The sequence below is a fragment of the Pseudoliparis swirei genome, chromosome 18 (assembly GCF_029220125.1).
Source record: "Pseudoliparis swirei isolate HS2019 ecotype Mariana Trench chromosome 18, NWPU_hadal_v1, whole genome shotgun sequence".
In the NCBI taxonomy this organism is placed as follows: Eukaryota; Metazoa; Chordata; class Actinopteri; order Perciformes; family Liparidae; genus Pseudoliparis; species Pseudoliparis swirei.
This window is the reverse complement of record NC_079405.1, coordinates 3,598,475-3,626,196: the sequence shown is the minus strand read 5'-3', so window position 1 is coordinate 3,626,196 and position 27,722 is coordinate 3,598,475. Positions and strand designations below refer to the sequence as shown.

Sequence of the window (27,722 nt, the reverse complement as noted above, 5' to 3'; positions counted from 1 at the left end):
ACGAGCAGATCAGCCGGCAGTCCTCTGAAAGCCGTTTGAACATTCAGAGTTGCATCACTTAATGACAAACGACAGTTGCTTCGTCGCAATCACGAGATGGAACCCGACTCTTTTCCAGAAGAGCTTTCGGAGAGGCGGGTGTGCGTCGTCGGATCGGAGCTGGTGGAAAACTACACTGTAAGCTACATCCGGGTTCCTCGAGCCCAACGGCCGTTACGCTTGGCTCATGTGGAGCTACCGTTAGCTCCAGCTCAACGTGACAGTGGGTTAATATTGAAGCGAGCGCCTTTCACCGCGCCATAAACCAACTGTTACGTTATTATACTTGTGTTGTCTTCGCCAGTCAGTCTGTATTTATGTCTGTCTTTTACCACGAACAACTGACGAGACACGCTAACTAGCGATAAACCGTCGTGCTAATTAAGCGTTAACTTTTAGTCCAAAGATGACGTCAGATGAAACTGCAGCTTTCTGTTCGTCTGTCGGGGTCAGGCGGCTCCCTTTGTGTTGGACAAAGGCCGGGGCCACAAAGTCCCCACCCGGGCTCCCGTGGGACCAAGAGCCGGTGTTTTAATAATGTATATAATGTAATATATTGACGAGGGTTATCTATTTGTGTGGTGAATACTCGTCTCAACACGTGCTCACAATCATGGAAGTCCATTTCCACTGTGATGAAACGATAAAGATCCCGGAGGTCATTATAACGAGATAGTATCTCGTTATAATGACTTGGCATCTCAGTTATGATTTATTATCTCATAAATATGATTTACTCTCTCATAAATATGATTAACTATCTCATAATTCTGACTTAGCATCTCATAAATATGATATACTGACTGAGGGCGGGGTGCAAAAAAGCAGAGCGGGTAAGCCGTGTTGAAGAGAATATTAAGATCATGTCTTATAATTCTGAGTCGTCATAATTCTGATTTGCATGATCTTAAAAAAATATTTGACAATATCTAACATTCAAAACTTAGACATTAGCTTATTATGGTCTGCTTACTGGAAGTATCTTCCACCTGCATCCTGTGGTCGTCTTTATTGGAAGGAGCTGTCACAGTGATGGTTCAGGTGTCATCACATGCCTTTATGTTTGGAACTTCATCTGATAATAGTTGGTTGCATATTGGAGGAGATGGTATTTGATATTTCTTCATGTAGTTTGGGTCAGATGTGTAACCCCCGAGTGTCCCGCTGTGCTGTTTCAGGTCTACATCATCGAGGTGTCGGAGGGAGAGCACAGATGGACCGTGAAGCACCGCTACAGCGACTTCCACGATCTCCACGAGAAGGTGAGGGAGCGGAGCAGATGGTTTATGAGGCCATCACATCGACCCAGAGTCATCACGTTTTTTTAATTTGTTCTGACCAACAGTTTAAATCCCAAAGAGAATCATTTTACAATGATTTAAAACATAAAAAAGCAGCTAATATTCACATCTGAGAAGCTGCACCCGGAGAATGCTTTGGCATTTTTTATGCTTAATAGAATATAGAATATACACTTTTATTAATCCCCAAGGGGAAATTAGTTCTCTGCATTTAACCCATCCTTAGTTATTAAGGAGCAGTGGGCTGCGGTGGCGCCGAAGCAACTGGGGGTTCAGTGCCTTGCTCAAGGACACTTCGACTTGCAACTAATGGGGAGAGCGGGGATCGAACCCACAACCCTGCGGTTGCAGGACGGCCCTCTTACCCCACTGAGCTAAAGCCGCCCCATGCCCATGCCCCAAGCCGCCCACATGCCGTGTGTTTCCCTGCAGTTGACGCCAGAGAAGAAGGTGGACCGGGGGCTGCTTCCTCCGAAGAAAATGCTGGGGAAGAACTCCAAGAGTCTGGTGGAGCGGCGGGAGAAGGAGCTGGACCTCTACCTGCAGACGCTGCTGCTGCGGTTCCCACAGGCCACGCCCACTCCGCTCGCCTGCTTCCTGCACTTCCATCTCTACGTGAGTTCACCAAACGGGGAAAAAATAAATCTTTATGGAGCTGGGGAATAGATTTCTTGGACATATCCAGTGATTTAATTCTTGTTCTTCCATCAAGCTGGAAGACTTTAAAAAGCTAAATGAAAATCGCTGTTTTACAGCAATATTTACCGCTTTACAGCAATGTTTACTGCTTTACAGCAATGCTTACCGCTTTACAGCAATGTTTACCGCTTTACAGCAATGTTTACTGCTTTACAGCAATGCTTACCGCTTTACAGCAATGTTTACTGCTTTACAGCAATGCTTACCGCTTTACAGCAATATTTACTGCTTTACAGCAATGCTTACCGCTTTACAGCAATGCTTACCGCTTTACAGCAATATTTACTGCTTTACAGCAATTTCTTCCGCTTTACAGCAATGTTTACTGCTTTACAGCAATTTCTTCCGCTTTACAGCAATGTTTACAGCAATTTCTTCCGCTTTACAGCCATCATTCCTGCTTTACAGCAATATTTCCATTTTGCTTTGTTTGGTTTAATTGTAAACTGAAGGTCTTTAGGTTTCAGACGGTCGATCAGGAATGATGAGCAACTTAAAGTTGTCACGTTGACATTTTATTGTTTAAAAAATAAGAATTTTAGAAATTCAAATATTATTTCTCCGATTGACGAGATACATGTCTTGTAAATAGCTTTTCTCTTCTGTTCAACGGCGTGCCCTCGAGTTGTGACTCGACTTGGACTTCTGATTTCAAACACGGTCGTCAAAAGTTTCTGAAAGGCAGAAACGTGTTTTATTCTATCTAAAGATGCTTTGAGGCCGAGACGTGAAGCTCGACCTCATCAATGTCTGAGCGATCGCGTGACGTCGACACAACAACGGGCCAGTGTTCTGCTCATTTACACAAAAACACTCGTGTGATGTGAACCGATCAACATGCGACTCACGGATGAGTTGGAAAACGGTTGCTTTGTAGTTTTACTCAGCCTCGTTCACGCCTCATGTAACCACCCGGACCACCCGGACCACCCGGACCACCCGGACCACCCTCTCCACCACCTCCTACAGGGACAGAGGAGGACTTTCTCCAGACGTCTCCTCACGCTTCGCTGCCACAAGGACAGATACAGGAGAACCTGCCGACGGCTATGAGGCTCTACAACAGATCACCTCTTGCCAGATCCTAGTGCAATAACTGTAATAATAACATAATTATCACTGTACACATTCATATTTACACTATGTTGATCTGCACTTCACACATTTCATTTACACTACACACATACACACACTTTGCATTTTGCACACTCTGTCTATATTTAATTTAACACTGCAGTCATTATCATTGGTATTATATTTGCGTATGCATATATGTTGTGTATATATATATATATATATATATACAACATATATATTTTATTTTATATTTTACTTTGTATAGTCATTGTATTATATTTGTTTGTGTGTATATATATACATATATGTTTCATTTTATTTATATACATATATATATATACTTCATTTTGTATTTTATATTTTACTTGTATACATCTATATCTTCAGCCCTGTATTTTATATTTATATTTTATTCTCGTGTGTTTAGTTTATTGGTGCTGCTGCTGTGACGACAAATTTCCCCTTGGGGATTAATAAAGTATATATCTATCTATCTTTCTATCTAACTATGATATGATGCAACTTTGATTTAAAAACATGGCGTTCACTTTCTCAGGCGAGCCTGCAGGACTCGTTTGTCAAATACCGGTTCACTAATCCAGGCTAACGTGATCCTCGAGGTTTGATTAGTTAACAATGTGCTGAAAAACAAACTAGAGAGTTGAAACCATGTCCTTGAACTGCGTCTTCAAGCGTAACTTTGTGTTATTATGAAATGATTCCAGGTTGTAACAAAGTGTTTGTTTTCTTCCAGGAGATCAACGGCATCACGGCAGCTCTGGCTGAGGAGTTGTTCCACAAAGGTTGGCTTTGCTCTCTGACCTCTGACCTCTTTCCTCTCGTTGAGCCCACACAGCGGAGTGGTGTGTTTACACTCCGTGTCGCGTCTTTGAGTTATTACGACATTATACTTGTCACTTTCAGAGATGAAGTGCAGAGAGCCAAGATGCTCTGCACTTTGTTAATGAGACACGCGACACATTCACGAGGATGTAAATGAGTCCGATGTCGGTGAATAACGGAACATTTAAACTGGGGGGCCGACTTCACGAGAGGATTGTGCGTCTTTTGTGGTCTGATAGCGTAGTTCTCAAAGCACTCACACAGTGTATTTTATTTATTCGCACAATAAAAGAAAAACATTATGAAAAGACACAAATGAGTGCAGGTGAGAAAAGAAACGCAAGGTTCTCACCTCAAGTAATAAAAAAGTTAAACGGGGTGAATCAAACATAAGACACGATCAACAAGTCCCTTGTCTTATGGTCCTGAGGATTCAAACATCAACATGTATATCGATAACAATACAAAACACGATGTACATGATGGCTCAGTCTTGAGTCACCAGGCTGGCCCTTAATCTGTGTAAAGAGTGTAAAGAGTGTAAAGCATCCCATAGTTCACTGCCATTTAAATAGCCTGTGCACGTATTTAACCCTTGTGTTGCCTTCGGGTCATTTTGACCCGATTCAATATTTAACCCTCCTGTCGCCTTCGGGTCAATTTGACCCGATTCAATGTTTAATGTCGGTGTTCTTTCGGGAGTCAACAAACAAACATAAAGTACCTCACACTTAAACTTGGAAAACAATATTAATTCTAATAATTTTCTGGAGATTTTAATAGCTGGGGTCATATTGACCTCAAGGGTAAAATATGTTAGTAAATATAAAGGTAACAGGAGGGTTAAACATTGAATCGGGTCATATTGACCAAAGGCTGAGGTGAAACATTGAATCGGGTCAAATTGACCCGAAGGCAACACAAGGGTTAAAGGTGCTCGTATGAAGCGTAGCCAGGGGAAGGCCTCTCAAACTCATTTCTTTTGGGATGCAGTCGTGTGCCGATAAATAAATAAATTAAACTCCCCTACACTGTTTTACTTTTTTTAAAAGGCCAAAATAATCAAAACTATTATTTTTAATTAGCTGATGGGCTGCTCGTGTGTTGCAGCCGCTTCAACTCAAGTTCCATCTCTCCCTGGTCGTCACAGTTCGTGTCCGTACGACCCAATGCGTGTTGACGGCTGTATGAAAGCGTTGTTGTTGTTGTTGTTGCGCTGCAGGCGAGCAGCTGCTGCAGGCCGGCGAGGTGTTCTCCCTCCGCCCGCTGCAGCTCTACTCCGTCACCCAGCAGCTGCGTCTGGCCAAACCCACGTGCTGCAACGGGGACGCCAAATCCGACCTGGGACACATCCTGGACTTCACCTGCAGGCTGCGATACCTCAAGGTCCCCCCCCCCCCCCCCCCGGCGTTTGAGTCCAGACTTTCCTTCTCGGGGAAGCAGAGTGTGGCATGTTCTCACTGGTTGTGTTTGTGTTGGTCAGATGTCCGGGACCAGTGGCCCAGTAGGAACCAGTAACATCCAGGAGAGCAGCCTCCCCTTCGACCTGTCCGTTTTCAAGTCCCTCCTCCAGATAGAGGTAACCATCTGTCTGCGTCCCCGTCTGTCTCTCCGGGACGTAACCGGGTCTCACTCGCACCTCGTGATCACATTTCATGAGGCAGAGCCGGGTTGAATGAAGTTGGACTGTGCAAGACGGCTAATATGATGATTCATTCCATGTTTTACTGTCAATCTCCTCAAAGTTCAGCTCTGAAAAGACAGTTTTCTCGTTATCAGCCACCGACACGGAACTAGTGAGGATCAGAACTGCTTTTAATGTGTGATTGTGCGCTCTATCTTCTTATTGTTTTTAATGTAATTTTAGTTATTTTGATTTGAGAGCTTTTAGGATGTTTTATGTAAAGTGTCTTTGAGTACCTTGAAAAGCGCTATATCAATGAAATGTTTTATTATTATTCGTCCCTACTTATGAATCTGCGATTCTTCCGTTATGAGTGGGTTTCTGTTTGCTCCCTCTTACTTTCCTAAATGGCGTCGGCTCACACTGAAGTGGCGTTCACTGCACCGGGTTTGCATCTGTTTCACATCACTGACGTGGCCAACAGCAGTGGGTGAGGGGGGAGGGGGACAGGAAGTGGCACGGGTGGAGTCGTAAACATAAATTGCAGGAGCTTGTTGCAGGGTACCGACCTAAAGGCCAACGCGCTGCCACGCCCGTCTCGGCAATGTAAAAAACACACAATGCTGGTTTACGGCGATCTATAAGAGATATCGGCGCTCTGTTAACGATGCAACCATGTCGTGTTCTCCGGAGTACATTCCTCAGATACCGACGGAGGTTTCATTCTCCTGAAAGCTGCCGATATCTGTGTGATGACGTCGTCTCTCTCTCCGTCTTCAGATCAGCGAGTGCAGCGCTCAGCAGATTGGAGGTCTGTCGTCTCTGAGGTCGAGTCTGGCGACTCTGAGCATCCACCACTCCACGGAAACTATGATGGTGAACTACCGACCAACGCTTCTCTGCAGTGTGTACGCAGGCCGTGCCTTGTACTGATGTGTGTGTGTGTGTGTATTATTTCCGGCCGCCTCCAGGCGATCCTGGTCCCGGAGTCGAGCGAGTGCTCTCAGTGGGAGGCCGAGGGGGCGGAGTCTGGCTGTCCCGTCACCGCCGTCATCCCCCTGTGGAGAAGCCTGACCACGCTGGACATGAGCCACAACGGCATCGCCGCCATCGACGACTCGGTGGTGAGACGCGCGCCGCAAAACAACCTGAACGCAGTCGAGAAAGGTGTTTTAAGAACATCTCATAGCCTCGTTGTCTCTGTTGCAGAAACTGATTAGTAAGGTGGAGTTTCTGGATCTGAGCCACAACCAGCTGTCCACAGTGGAAAACCTCCAGGTACGTGGCAACGTGACGCAGAACACGCCAGCTGTGGAGTGAGAGCCCGAGAAAGTAGTCAAAGACGGGGTTGGTACGGTCATGGGAAACCTGGAAAAGTCCTGTTATTTTAAAATGGGTATTTCTAGGCCTGGAAAATTCAAAATCCCCAAAGTTTTGGAAAAGTCATGGACATTTGTTATATTTATATGTGCAGTTATGCTGAGTTTTAGATAATTTAAATGCTTTTAAAAGAATGACACTCAAAAATAAGCCGGCATATGCGCACATTTTCCGCGCTGCAAGTGAACGCACCTTAACTGAAAAGACATAAATGCATATTATTTTAATCAAACTCTTATTCATTTGTGTTATTTAAGTTAAATACTGTAAGCTTTGGAATTCTCATTGTTAGTTTAAACCCTACATGTATACACTGAGATTTCACAAAATGTGGTTTAAAGTCCTGGAACCCCATTGGTCAGCACGTGTATGAACCATGCCAAGAGCCCAAGTTGGTGTTTTCATATGACCTTCATATGACCGTTCTGCTTGAGACGTGACCTTGACGGGAGTGACTGCTGTGTTTTGCAGCACCTGTACAATCTGGTCCACGTGGATCTGTCCTACAACAGCCTGCGGGTCCTGGAGGCCGCTCACACCCGTCTGGGCAACATCAAGACTCTGAATCTGGCCGGCAACCAGCTTGAGCAGCTGACCGGCCTCACCAAGCTCTACTCGCTGGTCAACCTGGACCTCAGCCACAACCAGCTGGCCCAGGTAAACACGCCGGGGGACATCCGGATGACGAAAAAAAACAATCAATCAATCAAACTCTTATTTCAGACTCACGGTCCAGATAGCACAAAACATTAAAATACAATAAAATACATACAAAATCACAAGTAAAATGCGTGAAGTTAATAATGATAATATAATAATAATAATGCATAAAGATGCATGCAAGAAAACTCTTTATATAATATAATATATTTATTTTATTTGTTATTTTTTGTATCTCTGTTTTGGGGATTAAAAGAAAGGAAACAATAATTGTACTGATACAAAAATAAAAGGAGATGCATTTATAGTTACTTTGAGGAACTTTGAACTGGTTATGAAACGGTCTCAATTGAATCCTGAAGCCTCTCAATGACCTCCGTCGGGAAACGAGGTCATCAGCGAAAAGATGGGCCTCTTCTATATAGTTATTATTAATGCTCGGAATACATCGGGGCCACCGGGTCAGATCACATCATGCAGGTTCACCAGAATCTCCCAAAGTGTCGACTCCAGAGCAGACAGTCAAACCCTGCTGCAGTTAAGTCAGAGGTTTTCTAATGGGGCACTACCACTTCCGTCCACAGGGGTCGCCAGAATCAACATAATAACTACAGCCTGTAGGGGTGATCGATCACCCACATGAAGGACATCGAAGGTTCTCGATCGTTCCTCCTCTTTCTCGCTCCTCATTTCACGTCACCTCAACTCTTTATTCTCCGTTCTGAGGAGAAACAACTAAAAGACGGCCGGTTAGAGGAGGGAGCCGGTGGAGGCTGACGTGGGTCGTCTGTGACTCGTCGTGTGCGTTTTGTTTTCCAGTTGGAGGAGATCAGGAACATCGGATCTCTGCCGTGTCTGGAGAAGCTCCACCTGTCCGATAACCCCATGTGCATCATCCCGGACTACAGAACCAAAGTGCTGACGCAGTTTGGAGACCGAGCAGCAGAGGTACGCCATGTTTCCTTCACCACGGCACAAGTAAACAGCCTCCACACTGGGCCCTCTGCTGCTGCTCCGCGTTAAAGGGCCAGTACAGAGATTTAGAAGTGAGGTTGAATGAGGGACTTTTAATTCATACTGCACTCGCAACCAGTTAGACGAGGACGGGAGCAGCAGCAAAACAAAAGAACAATGGCAGTTTACTTATCTGCTTTATTTAGAATAGTTACCATCACAGAGTTGAACGAGAGGTGTCACATATTTATACTGTTTGTTATTGGAGGCTGCTGGCTTTGAAGACGGCGCCACTTTCACTTCCTCGTCCTGAAAAGCCGGTCAGACGGCGAGATAGAGCGGAGAAGATATTCTAAATATAACGTCCACTTGAAAGGATGTGCACTACGGTTTAAAAGTTTGGGGTCACTTAGAAATGTTCTTTTTTTTCAAAGAAGAGCACAGTTTTCATCAATGAAGATGACATTAAATAATCATAAATACACTCTTCATAGTTAATGTGTAAATGACTATTCTCTGGTGTTTAATGAAGTCTCTACAGAGGTGTGTAGAGGCCCATCTCCAGTGTTCTAAAGTACATTGTGTTATCGCCTTAGAAGACTAACGCAGGGGTAGAAAACCCTCGTGAGTAGGGATGGGAATCGAGAACCGGTTCTGTTTTAGAACCGGTTCCCAGTGAACCGATTGTTTGGGATCGTCAGCCAAATTCTTTAACGGTTCTGCTAACGGTCCTCTGTGGCGTTGCTCATGCGCACATTTTTTTAGTTTCTTCTTCAGACTGCAGCAAACATGGCAACTAGGCAGAGGCGTTCTAAAGTTTGGCTCTATTTCACACGACAACATGACAACTACGCCACTTGTAACGTGTGTAAAAAGTCTATTTCGTCGAAGGGAGGAAATACAACAAATATGAAGAAGCATTTGAACACAGCGTGGAATTAAATGACAGGAATGTCATGTGTTCGATGCAGCAGCTCAGCTAACGTCGGCGCTTCATCTCTTTCTGTCCAAGGTAAACTCCTCAGAAGTGATCACAGCCACTCACTGTGTGAAGCCATTTGCCTTTATTGTGTGTAGTCGATCAAGTTATCTTCTGTCCTTCGTTTGAAGCACACATTTGAGCTCCGCATTGGTCCCATTATCACTTCACGTTTGGATTGAAAGTCCAGTTTTGAGAAATGTTTGATCGAACGGTGTTAATTATCGGAGGGCGTGTGTTATCAGCAAACGTTCGCGTTATCGTGTTAACCCATTATTAAACTGAGCATATAGATTTTTAATCCATTATTAAACTTCGCATATAGCTACGTTAGCTTAGCTATAGAATCTTCCATGTTCAGCCCCCTACATTGAGGCAGAGGTCGTGTTTGCCTCCCCTCTTCATGTGGCTTTATGTCAGCTCAGCAAATTCAGCGATTTTGTTAGTGCCATTTGTTTCATTGTATAAACCAGCTTTCACTCTATAAATAATCTCCATTGCCATCCAATTTAGCTGATGAGGTTCAGAGTCAGACCGGTTCAGAGGCTGGTCGTCTGGGTCTCAGGCTACAGCACGTCTTGTCCACCTCCTCATATCTTTGTGTTCATCCTCCAGCCCATCTGAGAGAGTGTTCTCCACGGCTGGAGACACAATAAGTCCTGAGAGATCGCGTATCCTCCCGGAGAAAGCAGACATGCTTATTTTTCTGCACAAGAATTGTTGATGATCCATACAATTGATGGTTGCACACTTGGTATTTGCCACTGCTAGTTTCATTTTTGGCAGCTCAGTTCATATACCCTTTTAAAAAAAGGAAGGAGCACTGTAATTTCTAGGAACATGTTTAAATTAAACAGAATACATTTTATTTAAGTTATGTAAGTTTTATTTTAAGTTCAAGAGGAATATGTATAAATGTTTTTGGTTATTTAAAAAAATGTAAATGTGTATGTATACATACTGTATATGGTGTGTGCAGCATTATAGAAAATTATATAAAAGAAAATTAATGTAAATAAACCCGTTTGTGCTCTTTTTTTCACCCCTTGCCCAATAAGAATCGATAAAAGAATCGATAAGGAATCGAATCGATAAGCAGGAATCGATAAGGCATCGGAATCGTTAAAATCGTATCAATTCTCATCCCTACATGTGAGCGCAGCTGAAAACAGTTATGCTGCTGAGAGAAGCTATAAAACTGGCCTTCCTTTGAGCCACAAGAAGAACAACAGTAATATTTTCAATAAAAATCATTATTTCTAACCTTGTTAATGTCTTGACTGTATGTTCTATTCTTTTTGCAATTCATTTGATAAATAAGTGAGTTTTCATGGAAAACACGAAATTGTCCTTCTCCACTAACCGTTATATCTGCATCTCTGCGTCTTCAGGTCTGTCTGGATGGAACTGCGACGACGGAGAAGGAGCTGGACACGGTGGAGGTGTTGAAAGCCATTCAGAAAGCCAAAGAAGTCAAAGACAGGATGAGCGGCGGCGACAAGAAGGTGAGATCCTCCAGCAGGGGGCGCCGTCATCCCAGATGTACTCACGCTGTTACGCCTCTCTCATCGTTAAAGGTTCAAATAAATAATATTTGATTCATACTGTATATATTCTGTGTTACCGTGATTAAAATCCGAGGTCATTAACTAATTATGTGCACTTTGACCTTTTGACCTCAAAACCAAAACGAATTCATAAACTGCTGTCGTTTTCAGACGTAATACATTATTAGACAATAAATCAGATTAGTTTTAATCTGTAAAGTGTGTTACTTATATCAGTGTGTGTGTGTGTGTGTTTTAAACACGCCTCCTAACTGCTATAGTCTTCAGTTGTGAATTTGACTGTAGATATATTTTGTGAATCTTTAAATTTTTGGTTTGACAATAGTTTTTATAGATTGTTTGTGTTTATAGATTAACTGTTTTGTCCTGCAGAGAAATCCTCTTATGTTTGTTGGTGTTTGTAAATGTGTCCAAGACTACTTCCTGTTTGGGTGTCCGGCCTTCAGAAGACCTGTTCTGCGTTCTGCGTATTCTTTCTTCATAATCTGACTGCCTGCGTCGTAAATAACTTAAATTAAAGTATTAAAGCAGGATGTTTAAAAACTAAAACTAAATTCCTGCTGGAGGCCCAAACAGGAAGTAGTCCGTCGGTCTGGACGGCGTGACGTCTCCTGAACACAAACCTTCAGAACGTAACCGGGCCACACATGTTCTCAGCTCGTTCACAGATTTCTGCACATTTGCAGATAAGATTAAATGTTAAAAAAAAAAGCCCGAGTCAGGACGAGTTGTGTCTGAACTCTGAGGAGGCGATGGCCGCGCTGCTCTCTGAAGGCTCCCCTCTCTGTCCTCTCGTCAGATCAGTGAGGAGACCAAGCCGTCTGCTGCTGCTGCACCTCCTCACCTCTCCTCTCCGCCTTCCTCTTCTCCCCCTTCTTCTTCCTCCTGCTGCTCCTCCGCTGTTGCTCCTCCTGCTGTCACCTCCTCCTCTTCCTGTCCGGCCCAGCAGGCTGCCTGCCCCAGCCAAGGTAATCATGTATGTATCAGGCTGTGCAGAGCTGAGGGGGGGGGGGGGGGGGGGGCGGGCTGTCTAAACTCTCTGGGGCTGCAACGATTATTATTCTCGTCGTTATCGATGAATCTGCCGGTGGGTGGAACGTCTCTCGCTGCTGCCGCCCCTCCTCGTAGAGAACGTCTCGTTCCACACCAGATCACCTCGGCTTCACGTTTCCTCTTGTCGTCGCTTCTCTTTCTGCTCTGACTAGGAGGAAAACAACTTTTTCTCTTTATTTTTCACTGTTTATAGGTTTAAATTTTTTTTGGGATCAGATGCCTGTTGATTCAGAACTTAAAACTCCTCCTGTTGATTCTGACCGGACCACCATGTCACTGTGAATCATGATCAGATTATCAGACTACAGCTCGGCTGCTGTTTCACTGATACGCATATCGGTGATCTCGCTGTTAAAGCCCCACTAAACATCTGCAAATCCAATGTTATTAAAGTATATATTGACTCTGGCGGATGATTATCAACAACAACTATCAGTACAGACATACGACAGATGTTTAAAGTAATTTAGAGAGTGTCTCTGACTTATTTGGTCCAACGCTGATGAGCATAACTAACTAATGTTCGGATATTATTAATTTGACAACTAGAGTCGCCCCCTGGTGGCCAGGAGAGAGAATACAAGTTTAAGACGCTAGTAATCATCTTTCAGATTCAACCTTTCATTTGCAGCCGTCAAACTGTGAGAAAAGTCAGTCCACAACTTAAATATATTTACTTAACTTATGTTCAAACAAAGAAAACTGTCAGAGGCGGCGGCGGCGCTCATCTGTCCGGTTTCCTGTTTCAGAAGTGACGAGCGGAGAAGACGACGCAGTTCCCCGCGGCGTCCTCCCTCCTGCGGACGCTGCTCCTCCTCCCCCCGCAAGCTTTAACACCAACACGCAACCCCCGTCTGCCGACCCCGCCCAGGTGAGTGAGACGCACCTCAAGGGGGCCGTTACCATGGCAACCTGTGGGATATCAGTCAGGCACAGAGGCAGTGTTTTATGTGACAGTGAATAGTCAAACTATTGGGTTTGGGAGTTTAAAAGTTATCGTTGAACAATATGTCTTAATACAACATTTATTATATATATATATATATTATTGTACAGAATGTTGGTCTCAGCTCTAATGTTGCGTGTTTGTCTGCAGGTCCAACAAGCTGCTGTCAGTCTGTCTGAACACACACTCTGTGGAGCTTTTCCTACCACCGCGACAAATAACACCTGGTCAGTGTCGAATGACATTATTTTAAATAACTATTAGATACCTCAGTGCTTCAACTTATTGCCCAATGATGCCAATAATATACATAATAAAAAATATTCGCCAGCTTTTTAAAAAACTTGTCTTTTGCTACTTCAAGAATCTTTTTATTTGTTAATCTACAGTCAGACACACTGAACTTGTTGAGCCACACTTTTAATGTGAAAAACAGGAAGTGGAGTCTCAAGTGGCGTATTGACAATATCTTAAAACAAGAAAAAGACAAAAGGCTAAGTAGAGGAGCCAGAAAATGGTGAGAAAGTATTTGTTGTAAAAAGATAAACAAGAGTAGCGTTTGAATGAATGTACTGAGTTTATCAGGTGTAGTTCAGGTTGTTTCCAGCAGGAGGTGCTGCTGCTACTTCTCACAAATTTGTATTTTTCTTTCACTTTAATTTACTTTAATTGGCCCATAAGAGTAAAACTAAATAATGAAGTTCTTAAGCATTAAATATAATAGTGCGGTACAGTAAATTATGTCGTATTTCTTCTGTGATCGTGACATCGAGGACGTTCTCAAACCATCTTCATCGCTGTCTTTGGCTCCTCCAGTTGCGTCTGCTGCTCTTCCTCCTCGAGGCCTCTCGAGACCTCGTGCGTCTCCTGCAGCGCCACCTCGTTTCCTCTGCTTCCTTCTCCCCTGCTCTCCCTCTCCACCTCCAACAAAGACTTCGTCACCCGGCTCTCCCAGCGGCTCGGCTCCATCCTGAAGGAGCAGAGGAGGGAGACGGAGGAGGAGGAAGATGAGGAGGAGATGGAGGAAGAGAAGAGGTCTGAATCCAGGGAGGTTGAGTCCCAAGTGGAGGAAACCAACGTGGGAAGTACAAGGTGATCCAACCAGCAACTTCTCTCTCTGGTTTCTGGGATTCACAATTGTTTCTGGGATGTTCTAACATTGAGCCTGCTTTCTTGTTGTCTGATGGTTTCTGGGATATATTCCAATTCTGCTTTCTGAGAAGTTTACGCTGGTTTATAAATATTCTCAAAGGTGTCTGACATCCCCTAAACATCCGACTAGTGGGTTCTTAGAGACCTCAAAATTCACACTGGTCTCTGAGGCCCCTTAAAAGCTGATTTCTGAATGGTCCTACTGATTATGAGATTATGAGATCCTGTAAAATTCTAATAGATATTTGGGGATGTTCAGCATTTTCTCAAATAAAATAAGTTTGCTTTTGTATGAAAAGTAAAACCCCTGTTTCAATGCTCATTATTGCAGTCCCGGCTCCGGGGACGGATACTTCGAGATGGGTCTGGACGACTCCTCCGTTGAGCCGGTCTGCTCCTCTTCCTCCACGTCGCTCGCCGTTCCTCCTCCTGCAGAGGAGCCCGTTGGCCACCAGGGGGAGCCGTGTGCCGGGGAGGATGAGCTGCACGTCAGCAGGGTTTTGTGGTGCTACTGTCTTCTGGTGAAGGAGGAGGTGAAGCAGAAGGAGGCGTGCCTGGTGCTGACGGACGGGCTGCTGAGCCTGCTGTACCTGCCGGATGATTTCACATGGACCAATCAGGACGCAGGTAAACACAAAATCACCCTCAGTTTTTTGTTGTTGTTTTTTTCCATTTATTTTTGTCGCCTATCTAGAGTTGAATGAATTGATCTCATAGTGGTGGTCATGGTTTCCGTATGTTGTCCTCAGACCAGGAGCAGAGTCGGTCCGTGGAGGAGGTGCTGTCCCTCCTGCAGCTGGACCTCCTGCTGCCGTACTCCCGGCTCCTCCTCTTCCGCAGCGCCGAGCTGCCGGACTCCTGCCTCGCCTTCGGCCTCCACGGCGACCCGACCCGCTGGTTCATCTTCTCAGAGGCAGAGGAGCTCCGGCAGACCAGGACCGAGCTGACGGCGCTGGTCCAGGTCAGAGAGCGGCACGCGAAGAATTAAAATAGGGCGGCTTCTATTAATCCTTGTGTTGCCTTAGGGTCAATTTGACCCGAATCAATATTTAACCCTCCTGCCGCCTTAGGGTTAATTCAATGTTTAATGTCGGTGTTCTTTCGGTAGTCAACAAACAAACATAAAGTGCCTCACACTTAAACTTGGAAAACAATATTAATTCTAATAATTTTCTGGAGGTTGTAATTGCTGGCGTCAAATTGAACCCAAAGGGTAAAATATGTGAGTAAATATAAAGATAACAGGAGGGTTAAACATTGAATCGGTCAAATTTGACCCTAAGGCGGCAGGAGGGTTAAAAGTTTTCATTAATTAATGAATTAGTAGGTATCTCCCATATCGTGTTAAAACAAATGCTGTTTTAAGGATAACGTCTTTCTCCCGGTCGGGATCCGTGACGTTCAGTCGTTTGCAGACATTTCATGTCTCGGGGCATAAAGGAGATTTTTTATCTCCAATGAGGCATTTCCTGGTTAAATAAATTTAAAATATAATAACTAAAAATAGAAACAATTTATTTTGACTCCGTTATTGGGTCAAACGGAGCTTTAATTAATTTTGTTTATTTTGCTCAACAGATAATTATAGGCAAATAATGATGTTTCATACTTGCTAAAATTTTTTTTTATTTCTATTATTGACAACAGGTTTACATTTTTTATTGATTAGGTTTACGGATTGTTTAAAGTAGTTATTTCCTATGTCTAAGAAAACTGTTGCTTTTTCATATATTACAGATATATATATATAAAAATAAACCTTCTCACTTCTTATTCCAGGCTGCGAAGTCTCAGTCCGACCCGGAGCCCCCCGTCACCCCTCAGCTCTTCCCCCGATCGCTCATCAACTCCTGGGAGCTGGAGGAGAGTCAGGGAGCCCAGGGAGGCTATCCTGCCTTCCTCCTGCTCTCCTCCTCCTCTTCCTCAGCCTCGGAGACCCACCCGCTCCTGTCGGACATCCTCTCCAAGAGGGAGGACTCCAGCCTCTTCTCGCTCCTCTTCCTCACCCACAGACACCTCTGGGTGCTGAAGATGGACTTCAAAGAGCTGGCAGAAAGAGAGAGGAGGAGTGCTGACCTTCATCACCCTTCCTCCTCCTCCTCCTGGTGCAGGCTGGTCCGTGTGCCCCTCGGTTCCGTGCTGCTTCACCCCAGAGAGAGAGCTTCTCAGGTGGGGGACAAGAGCAGCGACGCCTCCTGCCTCGACCCCAAACACCTCCTCAGGTAGAGACGCTGTGATTGGTCGAATGGATGTTCTGACTCTGCACTCCGTAGATATTTCAGTTTGTTTATGTAGTTTTTTGTTTTTTTTAACCTGACAACAGCATCAAGTATGTGTTTCTTAGCGAGCTAATAAGTGACTTTAGACTGCAGACTTTATTTTGGGATTATTAGTGGACCATCAACATGCACATGTACTTGAATAGTCTACATTTTTTAATTGATCCGGTTTACTGGTTGATAAAATGAAACGCTGTATAAAAAGGTTCTCGTTGTGACCGTATGCCGGTTGTCCTCCAGGAGGACGCACACGGCGGAGCTGCTGCTGGCCGGTCAGAGGCTGCTGCTGCTCTTCCCTCTGGCCCAGAACCGGAGCTCCTTCCTGGGGCTGCTGAGCCAGAGGAGAGGCTCTCTGGAGGGGCTGAAGATGGTGGCCCTGCCCTGCAGGCCCTGCCCACAGCAAGGTGAAGACCACACACACACCTGCTCACACACACTCAGACCAAGCTGGGAGTCTCCCCCCAGCTGATGGTTTCATTGAGTGATGCTCTTACTGGTTTGTTCTCAGGTCGTCACAGAACCAGAGACAAGTGCTGCTGCTCCACTTCCAGGAAATCCAACAGCACCACCAGGTAGAAGAACTTCCTTAGCACTCATCACACAGGACTTCCTCTTCATGTCATTCTTCTTCCTGCAGTCACAGCCGCATGTGAATATCAGACGTACGCTTTGCGGCCTCACGGCGTCACACTGGACTCTGTCACCGCAATGCACAGATCTTACCTCACACTTTGTGTATCGGGGAGTTTATGAGACTTTCATTCATGTAAAAACCAAAGCATGATGCAGAGGCAAACAGAAGCTGTAATTTCTGGCTGCGGTTGATATTTTTTCTCTTTCCTCCTCTTCCTCAGCTGGGACTCCTCCGGCCTCCATGTGGAGGAGAACCAGCCGTCCCCCCACCTCCACCCGGGTCTCTCCCCAGGACTGAAGCGCCTGGCTGGGCTCGGAGAACAGCAGCTCCTGACCTACTTCCACAGATGTATAGCACTGGTAGGGACACACGTGCGCATACACACACACACATACACACACGTACATACACAAACACACATACACACACACATATATGAACATGTACATACACAAACACACATACACACACACACACACATATATAGATAGATAGATAGATAGATATATACTTTATTAATCCCCAAGGGGAAATTTGTCGAACCAGTAGCAGCAACACACAAGAATAAAAATAAAAATAAAAAACACAAATATAAGAAGGGTTAGGGTGATCTGGCAAGAGGTGAACTGTTGTAGAGCCTCAAATGTTCTCCTGTATCTGTCCTTGTGGCAGCGGAGCGTGAGGAGACGTCTGGAGAAAGTACTCCTCTGTCCCTGTAGGAGGTGGTGGAGAGGGTGGTCCGGGTTGTCCAATATGGACACCAGTTTCTTCAACGTCCTCCTCTCCACCACCTGTTCCAGGTGCTCCAGCTGGCAGCCGATGATGGAGCCAGCCTTCCTAACCAGTCTGTTACGGCTGGTGTCACCGGCTCGATGCTGCTCCCCAGCAGACAATGGCAAAGTGCAGCACACTGGCCACAACCGACTGGTAGAATAACTCCAGCATCTTGCTGCACACGTTGAAGGATCAAGCTTCCTCAGGAAAGTCGACTCATCCCTTCTTGTACTCAACGTTGATGTTGGCCTTCCAGTTCAGTCGGCTGTCGATGGAGACGCCCAGGTACTTGTACTCCTCCACCATGTCCACGTCCACTCCCAGGACACTCAGAGGTGAAGTCCACCACCATCTCTCTGGTCTTGGCCACGTTCAGCCGCAGGTGGTTCTCATCGCCCACTTTACAAAGTCACTCACCACTGCCCTGTACTCCTCCTCCCGTCCATCCCTAATACACCCGACCACTGCAGAATCATCAGAGTACCTCTGCAGATGGCATGACTCCGTGTTGTACTGGAAGTCACTGGTGTACAGGGTGAAGAGGAAGGGAGACAGAACAGTTCCCTGTGGGGCTCAACATCACTGACCACCGGTCCAGACAGCACACGCTCCATGGTGACAAACTGTGGTCTGTCTGTGAGGTAGTCAGTGATCCAGGAGATGGTGGGCAGCTTCTCACTCAGCAGCAGTGGCTGGATGGTGTTAAATGCACTGGAGAAGTCAAAGTGACTCTACACCGGTTCCATCCAGGTGCGACTGAGCGGTAGATGATGGCGTCGTCCATTCCCACATGAGGCTGGTAAGCAAATTGCAGAGGGTCAGGCAACAACGATTTCACCGTGGGCCAAGACCAGCCTCCAGCACCTTCATCACATGGGAGGTGAGCGACGGTGCCGGTAGTCGTTGAGGCCAGATGGTGTTGACTTCTTGGGGACAGGGACCAGGCACGGCGTCTTCCACAGCACGGGACTTCCCCAGCCTCAGGCTGAGGTTGAAGAGGACACCAGACAGCTGGGTGGCGAGGTCTTTAGGACCCTGGGGCTGATGCCATCAGGACCTTCAGCTCTGCGCTGGTGTAGTTTCTCCAGCTGTCTTCTCACCTGGTCAGTCGTCACAGAGGGGAGGGTGGAGGAGCCCATTGTTATTGAGGGCTCGGTGGATGTGCAGCTCAGCAGGGGACAGAGGGGGAGGTGTTTGGGAGGTGTGATGTGTGGAGGAGACAGGGGAGGGCTGTGAACTGAACCTATTGAAGAAACAGTTGAGCTGGTTGGCCCTCACCGGGGTGCCCCCAGGCTGTCTCCCTCCCACCTTGAAGCCAGTTATCTGCTTCATGCCAGACCACACCTCCTTGTGTTGTTCAGCTGGAGTTTGGCCAGCTTCCTCCTGTAAGTCCTTGCCTCCCTGAGCTTCACCTTTAGGTTGCGCTGGGCTTTCCTCAGCTCATCCCTGTCTCCAGACCTGAAAGCAGCTTTCTTCATGTTAAGAAGCCTTCAGGTCCCTGGTGATCAGGGCTTGTTGTTGGGAAGCATCCGTGATGGGATGGTGGTGTGTTCACAGAACTTGATGTATTCCGTGATGCAGTCGGTCATACTGTTGATGTCCTCCCGTGCAGTCCACACAACACATCCCAGTCCGTTGACTCAAGCAGTCCTGTAGGCCGTTAGCCTCAGAGACCACCTCCTCACAGTCCTGGTGGTCACCGCAGCCTCTTCACCAGAGGAACATACCTGGGTGTCAGCGGACCAGGTCATGATCAGACCTGCCGAGGGGAAGGGCAGTGGCGCTGTATGCGCCCTGTAGTAACATACAGCAAGTCCAGAGTTTTATTGTTCCTTGTTGGGCAGTCTATGTATTGATGGAAGGTTGGCAGAGCTTTTTCCAATGTGGTGTGGTTAAAGTCACCAGTGATAGCCATGAATGCTCCAGGCTGATGATTCAGCAGAGCAGACACAGTGGAGTGGATGGTGTCCACAGCTTCCTCAGCGTCAGCTGATGGCGGCGTACGACAACCACAATGGCGGACGTGAACTCTCTCGGCAAATAGTACGGGCGCATCCCCGCCAAACGGCCATTCAATGTTCTTCACGCACACATGGTCCGGATGGCACCACCGTTCATTCACATAAACAGCGATCCCCCCCTCTTCTTACGGCATGGCGTCTCTGTCAGCCCGAACAGTCCTGAAGCCGGCAGACGCTGTGATCCGGATAGTCGTGTAGCCACGTCTCAGTGAAGCACAAGAGACTGCTCACGGAAGATCCTCTCGGTCATTACCAGCCGTCTTATTCGCCAAAGACCTCCGTTCCGATTATGATGACGGTACCGAGGGTTTGTATCTCTCTTTTAGCTTAGCCTCCGCTTGACACCCGATCTGGCGGCCCTCCCTCCCGAGCTCCAGAGGGATCACAGGTCTTTCTCCAGGCAGAAGGCCTGCCACAGCGCGATCAGCTGAGCACGCGAGCCGGTCCCAGTCATTGTTTTGCTGTGGCTCTCCGATACTCACGACAAAGTGAACAAAAGCGTAGAATTATCGAAAAAGTAGTTATGGTCCAAAGCGCCACTGCAGAGAGCAAGCGGCGTTGGCTGGCGCCATTATATGAACATGTACATACACACACACACACATATATGAACATGTACATACAGAAACACACAAGACCACACCTCCTTGTGTTGTTCTGACTGGGTTGGCCTCCAGCTTCCTCCTAAGGAGTCCTCCCGTGCGGCACAACACAACGCCCAGTCGTTGTTCCGAGCAGTCCTGTGGGCGTCGTTAGCCCAGCCGAACAGTCCTGAAGCGCTGTGATCGGATAGTCAGCGTGTAGCCACGTCTCGGTAGAAGCACAAAGAGGCTACTCTCACGGAGATCCTCTGGTCGCCGCAGCGCGTAAAGCTCATCGTCTTATTAAGCAAAGAACCTCCGTTCCCGTTATGATCGGGTTTTGTATCTCTCGTTAGCCCTGACCGGCAGCGCGATCTGCAGCGCGGGCCCTCCTCCGCCCAGAGGGATCCTCCAGGCAGAAGCCTGCACAGGCGCGTCAGCTGAGCACGCAGCGAGTGAGCAGCAGTCCCAGTCTACTGAAACGGCGTTGGCACACACATTATATGAACATGTACATACACACACACATACACACACACATATATGAACATGTACATACAGAAACACACATACACACACACATATATGAACATGTACACACACATACACATGTACATACACACATGTACACACACACACATACACACACATATATATATACATACACAAACGCACATATACACACATACACATGTACATACACACACATGCAACCACACACATGTACACACACACATATAAATACACACACACATACAACCACACACGCACACATACACATGTACATACACACACACAAACAATCACACACACACACGCATTCAACCACACATAAACATACCTACACATACACACACACGTATACATACACACACACATACACAAACACACATACACACACATACACACACACATATATGAACATGTACATACACAAACACACATACACACACATATATGAACATGTACACACACATACACATGTACATACACACACATGCAACCACACACACATGCAACCACACACACATGTACACACACACACATACACACACATATATATATATATACACACACACACATACACATGTACATACACACACATGCAACCACACACATGTACACACACACACACATATAAATACACATACAACCACACACGCACACATACACATGTACATACACACACACACGCATTCAACCACACATAAACATACCTACACATACACACACACGTATACATACACATACATACACACATACATACACACACACATACACAAACACAACAATGTACACGCATACAACTACACACACATACATACACAAATGCATACACAGACATACAGACATGATAACATACACACACGTATAAACATCCATTTACACACACACACACACACAGTTGGGTTCCTATGACTGATGCTAATCTGCATTTCCTCTCAGGCCATCAGTTTTCCACTCTTGTGGATTTAAGATCGTAATGTTTGTTTACATAAGTTATTTATTTTTCTGTGGGTTGTGAGGAAACGTCAAACGTGGCCATCTCAAAAACCCCAAGAGTGTGTTTATTATTCTAATGAGCTTTATTATTCTAGAGGGGTGAGCTCACGAGAACTAAGAAAGAGATCTGATGCCGTCTGTGTTCCTGTCGTCAGTCTGAGGCGGAGGAGGTGAGACAGGTCCTGTGGCTGTCTGTGGTTCTCTACACGTCTCCAGAGGCTGAGCTCACCTGCTGTCTGCTGCTGTCCACGGACACCATCTACTTCCTGTTGGAAGACTCCGCCTCCACACTCGGCCATCACTCGGGTAGGATGGAGGGATTATGTATAATAAAGTAAAATTGTTGTAAAGTGAACAGCAGCCAAGTGGCTGAAGTGTCTGGAGACTTTCTTCTTTGTTAACTCTCTTCTGTTCTCTCCATCGCTCAGTGTTGGATATGATGGACTCTGGAGACGTGGACGTGTGTCTGTGCTGCTGTCTGTCCATCAGACTGTCCGACCTGCAGTCCGTCAACGTGGGACTGTTCGACCAGTACTTCAGGGTCGTAGGTCAGAGGCTGGACACACGCTGCTCACAGCGGTCATCAGAGGCTGCTACGTCACCCTCCTACCATCTAACCGGGCATTTTCTCTCTCTCTCTCCCCCCCTCACTCTCTCCCTCCCCCCCTCTCTCTCACCCTCTCCCTCCCGCTCTCCCTCCCGCCCTCCCACCTCTCCCCCCTCCTCTATCTCTCTCTCCCCCCATCTCTCTCCCCCCCTCTCTCCCTCCATCTCTCTCTCTCCCTCCCCCCACCTCTCTCCCCCCTCTCTCTCTCTCTGCAGGTCGCTCGGCCGATCACATCGTGTGCTGCCTCAGCAGGGACAGTTATGGGACGGGCGTCTTCCTCCAGGAGCTCATGTCGGCGCTAAGCCTGCAGCGGCAGCAGCTTCCTCCCCCGGAGCTGTCGGACCAGGACTTCTACTCCCAGTTCACCAGCACAAACACAGGTAACCGCACACAGGTAACCGCACACAGGTAACCGCACACAGGTAACCTCGGGGGAACCACTATGATCTGGTTTGACTTCAAATGTCTTTCACACGTGACAATCATGTTTAATATTGTTTATTTAAATGGTAAATATACATTAACCAAATCAGAATAATTTCAAGTTTAGTGAAACTATAGTCCAGTATTCACAGAGAGATCTGAGTGTCTACTTCTTAAATAATAATATCAATAAAAGAAAAAACATTGTCCAATATTGTTTTTAATATTGGAGGAAAAAAGAACGACAAATGTGGACAAACATTTTTTTATAATATTTATTTGTAGAATTTAAAAAAATATATTTATAGAATTTATTTATAGTTAGAATATATATATATATATATATCCGCATGTTTAGCTGGTCATGATGACACGGATGTGATGTGTTTTGTCGCCCCCTGCAGGAAAGATGCAGAACTACGAGTTGGTCCACAGCAGCAGGGTGAAGTTCGTTTATCCCAGTGAGGAAGAGATGGGAGACCTGACCTTCATCGTGGCAGAGAGGAAGGCTCCGGCCAGCGCGGCGTCCCCGTCCTCGCGCTCCTTCAACGTCCTGCTGTACCTGCTGGTCTTCCAGGTGAGACCGTCTTCCTTCTGGAGCTTCAACCGTTTCCTCCCACTGCAGCGCAGGTTGCCAGATACGGTCGCTCGGTTTCGGCCTCTGTAGAGACACAACGTTGCCAGACCTGCCAACATCAGTGTGACTTCAAGACGGCTCACATCATTATTGTCATGGCGCCCAGCTGTTTATTTATTATTATCTTTATTTAAAAGGGAACATGTACAGTTGAAACTGTTGAAACACCATTTGATGCTCTGTACCAGACTGTAGCTACACAGCAAATTCACATCTGTAGTCCATTGACAGACCAAAACAAACATAAAACAATAACACAACAATAAACAATAACAAAAGTACAGGATAAGATGCAATACAACAGTATATGTGGTAAGAAGAACACAAAATACACACAATGTGAAGCTACAGTACAGCACCTTAAAAGTAAGTAATACATACGATTAGAAGTAAGTAATAAAAACCATTAAAAGTAAATAATATGAACCACTAAGTTCTAAAATAAAATGGCACATAACTCTCTGACGACATTTCTTTATGTGTTCACATAAAACAATCAAGATAACACATGGTGAGCTTTAGGGGCTCGAGATGAGCTTCTAATCATATTTCTCAAATTGTGGAACTTACTTATTAAAAGCATCAGTAATTTATATATTTAAAATCACTTTTAACATTTTACATTTTGAAGAGATTGATAGTAAGGATACCAAACCAGAGCGAGAAGGAGAGTGAATAGTGCGAATGGGCCACTGTTTGGCTCGGGGGTTCATGTGAGGGGGCCGAGCACAGAGCCCTGGGGGACCCCCGTGTCCAACACTAGGCCTGGAGGAGGAGGTTTGGGGTGGAGGAGGTTTGGGGGGGTGGAGGAGGTCTGGCTGCCGGTCCGAACCGCCCGGTGATCTCTTTGTTCTGGATGCAAAGTGCTGAGGTTTGCTGTTTCTAAACCTAATTATGAAATAAGTTTATTCTTTCCTTCAGGTCCAAATCCCCGGCAGTCTGCCCAGCCAAGGCGCCGCTCTCTCAGGCCACTCCCCTTTGTCCGGCTCCGGTCCGTCTCCAGTCCTCCAGCCCAGGACTCTGATCCTCACCAGCACCGACGTGTTCCTATTGGACGAGGACTACGTCAGCTATCCTCTGCCGGACTTTGCCAAAGAACCACCGTCCAGGTGAGTCCTCCTGGACCTCAACACCCGACTACCGTTGTGCGTTTTTTTCCAGCGCAGTCACTTCAGAGCAGAATTTCTTTTTGACAAGTGATGACCTTCAAGGTCGAGAAGCAGGACGTTAAACACCAAAATGTATGAAACATGTCGCCTCCCCGAACGCTGCAGTGTTGTAATTTGGGAGACAGCTCTGTGTGTGTGTGTGTGTGTGTGTGTCTGCAGAAAAAGAGGAAGAAGAGTAGACACAGACTGAAATAGTGTGCGTGTCGGAAATCAATACTGGCTGAACCTCCGGCGGAGCAGGAAGTCCGTCGGCGTGAGGAGGAACTGTGACGCAGCGAGGGATGAAAACCTCGAGCGTCATTATTCTCGTAATCTGACTGAACTGCCGTTTCGTTTCCGTTGCTTCGCGTCTCTCTCGTTAACCCGAAGCTAGTCGACTTCTTCGTTTTTAACGAACGTCCGCTCGGCGCTCGTGTGATATTTGTCTCTCTATAAATTTATTTCATCACCTCCGGAAACTAAACTATTCAAATAAAATCCAGATGCAGCATTTCAGAGATCCACCTGAGAGAAATGTTGGAGGCTCCAAACGGCCGACGCATTTGTATTCGGAAAAATGAGGCTCGGTCGGCCCCAATGAGACCGGAGATTATTCATCGTCATGGTTACGTCTCAACGAGACGTAACCATGACGATGAATAATCACCCGGCTGTCAAATCGAGATTCGAATGATTTCTGCCGTTTGCTCTTTTAAAGCGTCTGTGATCTATATTTTTATTTACATTTAGCAGTATGGTAGTCCTCTTCCTCTTCTTCCTCTTCCTCGTCAGGGAGCGGTACCAGCTCCGCGAGGCTCGGAGGATCCGGGATCTGGACCGGGTCCTGCTGGGCTACCAGACGTACCCCCAGGCTCTGACCCTGGTGTTCGACGACCTGCCCGGCCCCGACCTGCTCTGCCACCTCACCATGGACCACTTTGCCTCCGCCGCCGCCGGGGAGGAGGCGGGCCCTCCCGGAGGGGGCGGAGCCAGCAGCGGCGCAGAGGGCGAGGTCCAGTGGTGCGTCTTCGTCCCGGAGGCCGACAGCAGAGAGCGGCTGATCTCGCTCCTCGCTCGCCAGTGGGAGGCGCTGTGCAGCCGGGAGCTTCCCGTGGAGCTCACCGGCTGATGGGCGGCGGCGAGGCGGCGGCGAGGCGGCGGGGTCGTATGACGGGCGGGATTCAGGCCTCCGGCTCCTTGTCCAGAGGCCTCGAGGTGACCACGTCTGAGGGCAACGCCGTTTCCAGCCGCTATGAAAGAAGGCGGCCTGTCGTCATAGAGACGGGGGGGGGGGGATGACTCGGCCAAATTGTGGCCAACGACGCACGCGTTCACTCGGAGCTCGTTCACATGAAAAAGGAACGGAAGGAGAGTTTAAATACTCACTCGCCTCCACGCCGTAGCATCGCCTTGACGCAGCTTTATTTAAGTCTTTATCTTCAAGAAGAGTCGGAATGCATCAAATGTTCATACAAATGTTTAAACAAGTGGTTTTCCTCTCAGTCAAATGGGGTAAACGCATCACGCACCTGGTTTTCTGAGGTGGTTTCAGACAGGCACTTTGTTGGAAGCCCAGTGGGGTCCTTTAGATCTTCGATGTGGCTCCTCCCACCAGACTGTGACCTCACGTGATGGCAGTTTCTGGCACAACTTGACTTTCTTGCAAAGTTTCTCACGGAGATTTACAGATTCAGTTTGATGACGTGTCAGACGGCTGTTGCCCAGCAGGGGGCGCTGCAGGCGACCACAGGAGCTATGACGTCATAACTCGTGTGTGTTAGCCTAGCTTAGCACAAAGACTGGAATCAAAGAGGAACTGCTAGCCGAGCGTCATCAAAAGAGGAAACGACTCCTAGGCTGTCTGATGTACATGTTGTTATTTACATGTTGTTATTTACATGTTATTTATGTTAAGTTGCTCCTTAAACCAAAAATGTGTTTTATGTTTGTGTCGTTTGGATTCTGGTTGAGGTGACAAGAGGATATCCCAAAATGTTCGACTGTTGTTTTAAGTAGAGCGCGCACACAAACACAAAGACACACAAACTCTCATGCAAACGCACACACACACACCGCTGCTCGGCACGACCTCTGAACATTTTATTCCATGACCATTGTAATTAATGAAGCAGTATTATTGAGGCTTTTTATTAATACATTAATATAAGTGTGTTTTGGGACAGACGGATTGTTGTTTTTCACCCTGAAGCAGATTTTGTACGAAACGTGTAAGTTCTGATTTAAATGTACACAAAAGAACTCGTCCACGTCACATGCATCGTTATCATTGAGTGTTTATTGTTTATACTTTTTGTTTCTATGTTTTTTACGTTGTGTTTTTTTTTGTACATTCATTTTTATTTCTATTATTATTATTGACAAATGGGATGCCAGAAGACCCCCCTCCCCCCCTCCTACCACTGTTGTCTAGGTTACATGTTTTTGGGGAATGCCACTGAATTAAAAAGCAAAATGAAAACTCCACATGCAACGATCCGGCTCGGCGTCGGTTTGATTCCCCTGAACGCAGCGGGGCTGAACCGCCGTCTGCTGACGCAGCAGAAAAACAGAAACCCAGAAAAGCAGAAACCCAGAAAGCAGGCGGCACGCCGTCGCTCCGATGAAGACGAAGACGAACTCAAAGGCCGTTTGATGATGTGTTATAAAAGTTGTTGTCTTACAGCAACGTGGGACAATAGTTTGAGTTATTCAACATTTCAATGCAGGGATCAACATTGTTGTTGTTGTTATTGTTACAGCGACCTGCGTTGTCGAGCCTTCCACTGTTTTTACCTTGTGATTGTCGACATTAAAAAAAGAAATAAAAAATAAGTTTTCAA

At 46.3% G+C, this 27,722-nt stretch overlaps 1 protein-coding gene across 6 annotated transcripts; it reads left to right on the top strand.

Moving 5' to 3' along the window:
* On the top strand, window positions 1-27,722 carry nisch (nischarin). 6 transcript variants are annotated; one of them, XM_056438529.1, is made up of 28 exons: window positions 1-177; window positions 1,218-1,301; window positions 1,773-1,955; window positions 3,871-3,919; window positions 5,182-5,345; window positions 5,443-5,538; window positions 6,364-6,459; window positions 6,555-6,707; window positions 6,793-6,861; window positions 7,435-7,620; window positions 8,443-8,571; window positions 10,948-11,061; window positions 12,074-12,092; window positions 12,927-13,048; window positions 13,274-13,350; window positions 13,940-14,215; window positions 14,607-14,902; window positions 15,025-15,236; window positions 16,055-16,497; window positions 16,795-16,958; window positions 17,063-17,126; window positions 17,409-17,547; window positions 22,223-22,373; window positions 22,496-22,615; window positions 22,890-23,054; window positions 23,502-23,674; window positions 24,656-24,843; window positions 25,675-27,722. In XM_056438529.1, exons 1-28 carry the CDS (start codon window positions 97-99, stop codon window positions 26,009-26,011), a joined length of 4,350 nt encoding a protein of 1,449 aa, XP_056294504.1. In that variant the 5' UTR covers window positions 1-96; the 3' UTR covers window positions 26,012-27,722. The 6 variants fall into 6 exon arrangements, with proteins under 6 accessions (XP_056294504.1, XP_056294503.1, XP_056294506.1 ...); XM_056438528.1 differs by having other exon boundaries at window positions 11,924-12,092; XM_056438531.1 differs by lacking the exons at window positions 13,274-13,350; window positions 13,940-14,215; window positions 14,607-14,902; ... (9 more) ...; window positions 24,656-24,843; window positions 25,675-27,722 and having other exon boundaries at window positions 12,074-12,100; window positions 12,927-13,017.

Bases quoted from the DNA above. Each gene is read 5' to 3' on its own strand.
- nisch (XM_056438528.1), top strand. From the start codon at position 97: ATGGAACCCGACTCTTTTCCAGAAGAGCTTTCGGAGAGGCGGGTGTGC. The intron at 14,216-14,606 runs GTGATCCAACCA...TCATTATTGCAG, and splicing joins ACCAACGTGGGAAGTACAAG to TCCCGGCTCCGGGGACGGAT. The intron at 23,055-23,501 runs GTAACCGCACAC...CGCCCCCTGCAG, and splicing joins GTTCACCAGCACAAACACAG to GAAAGATGCAGAACTACGAG.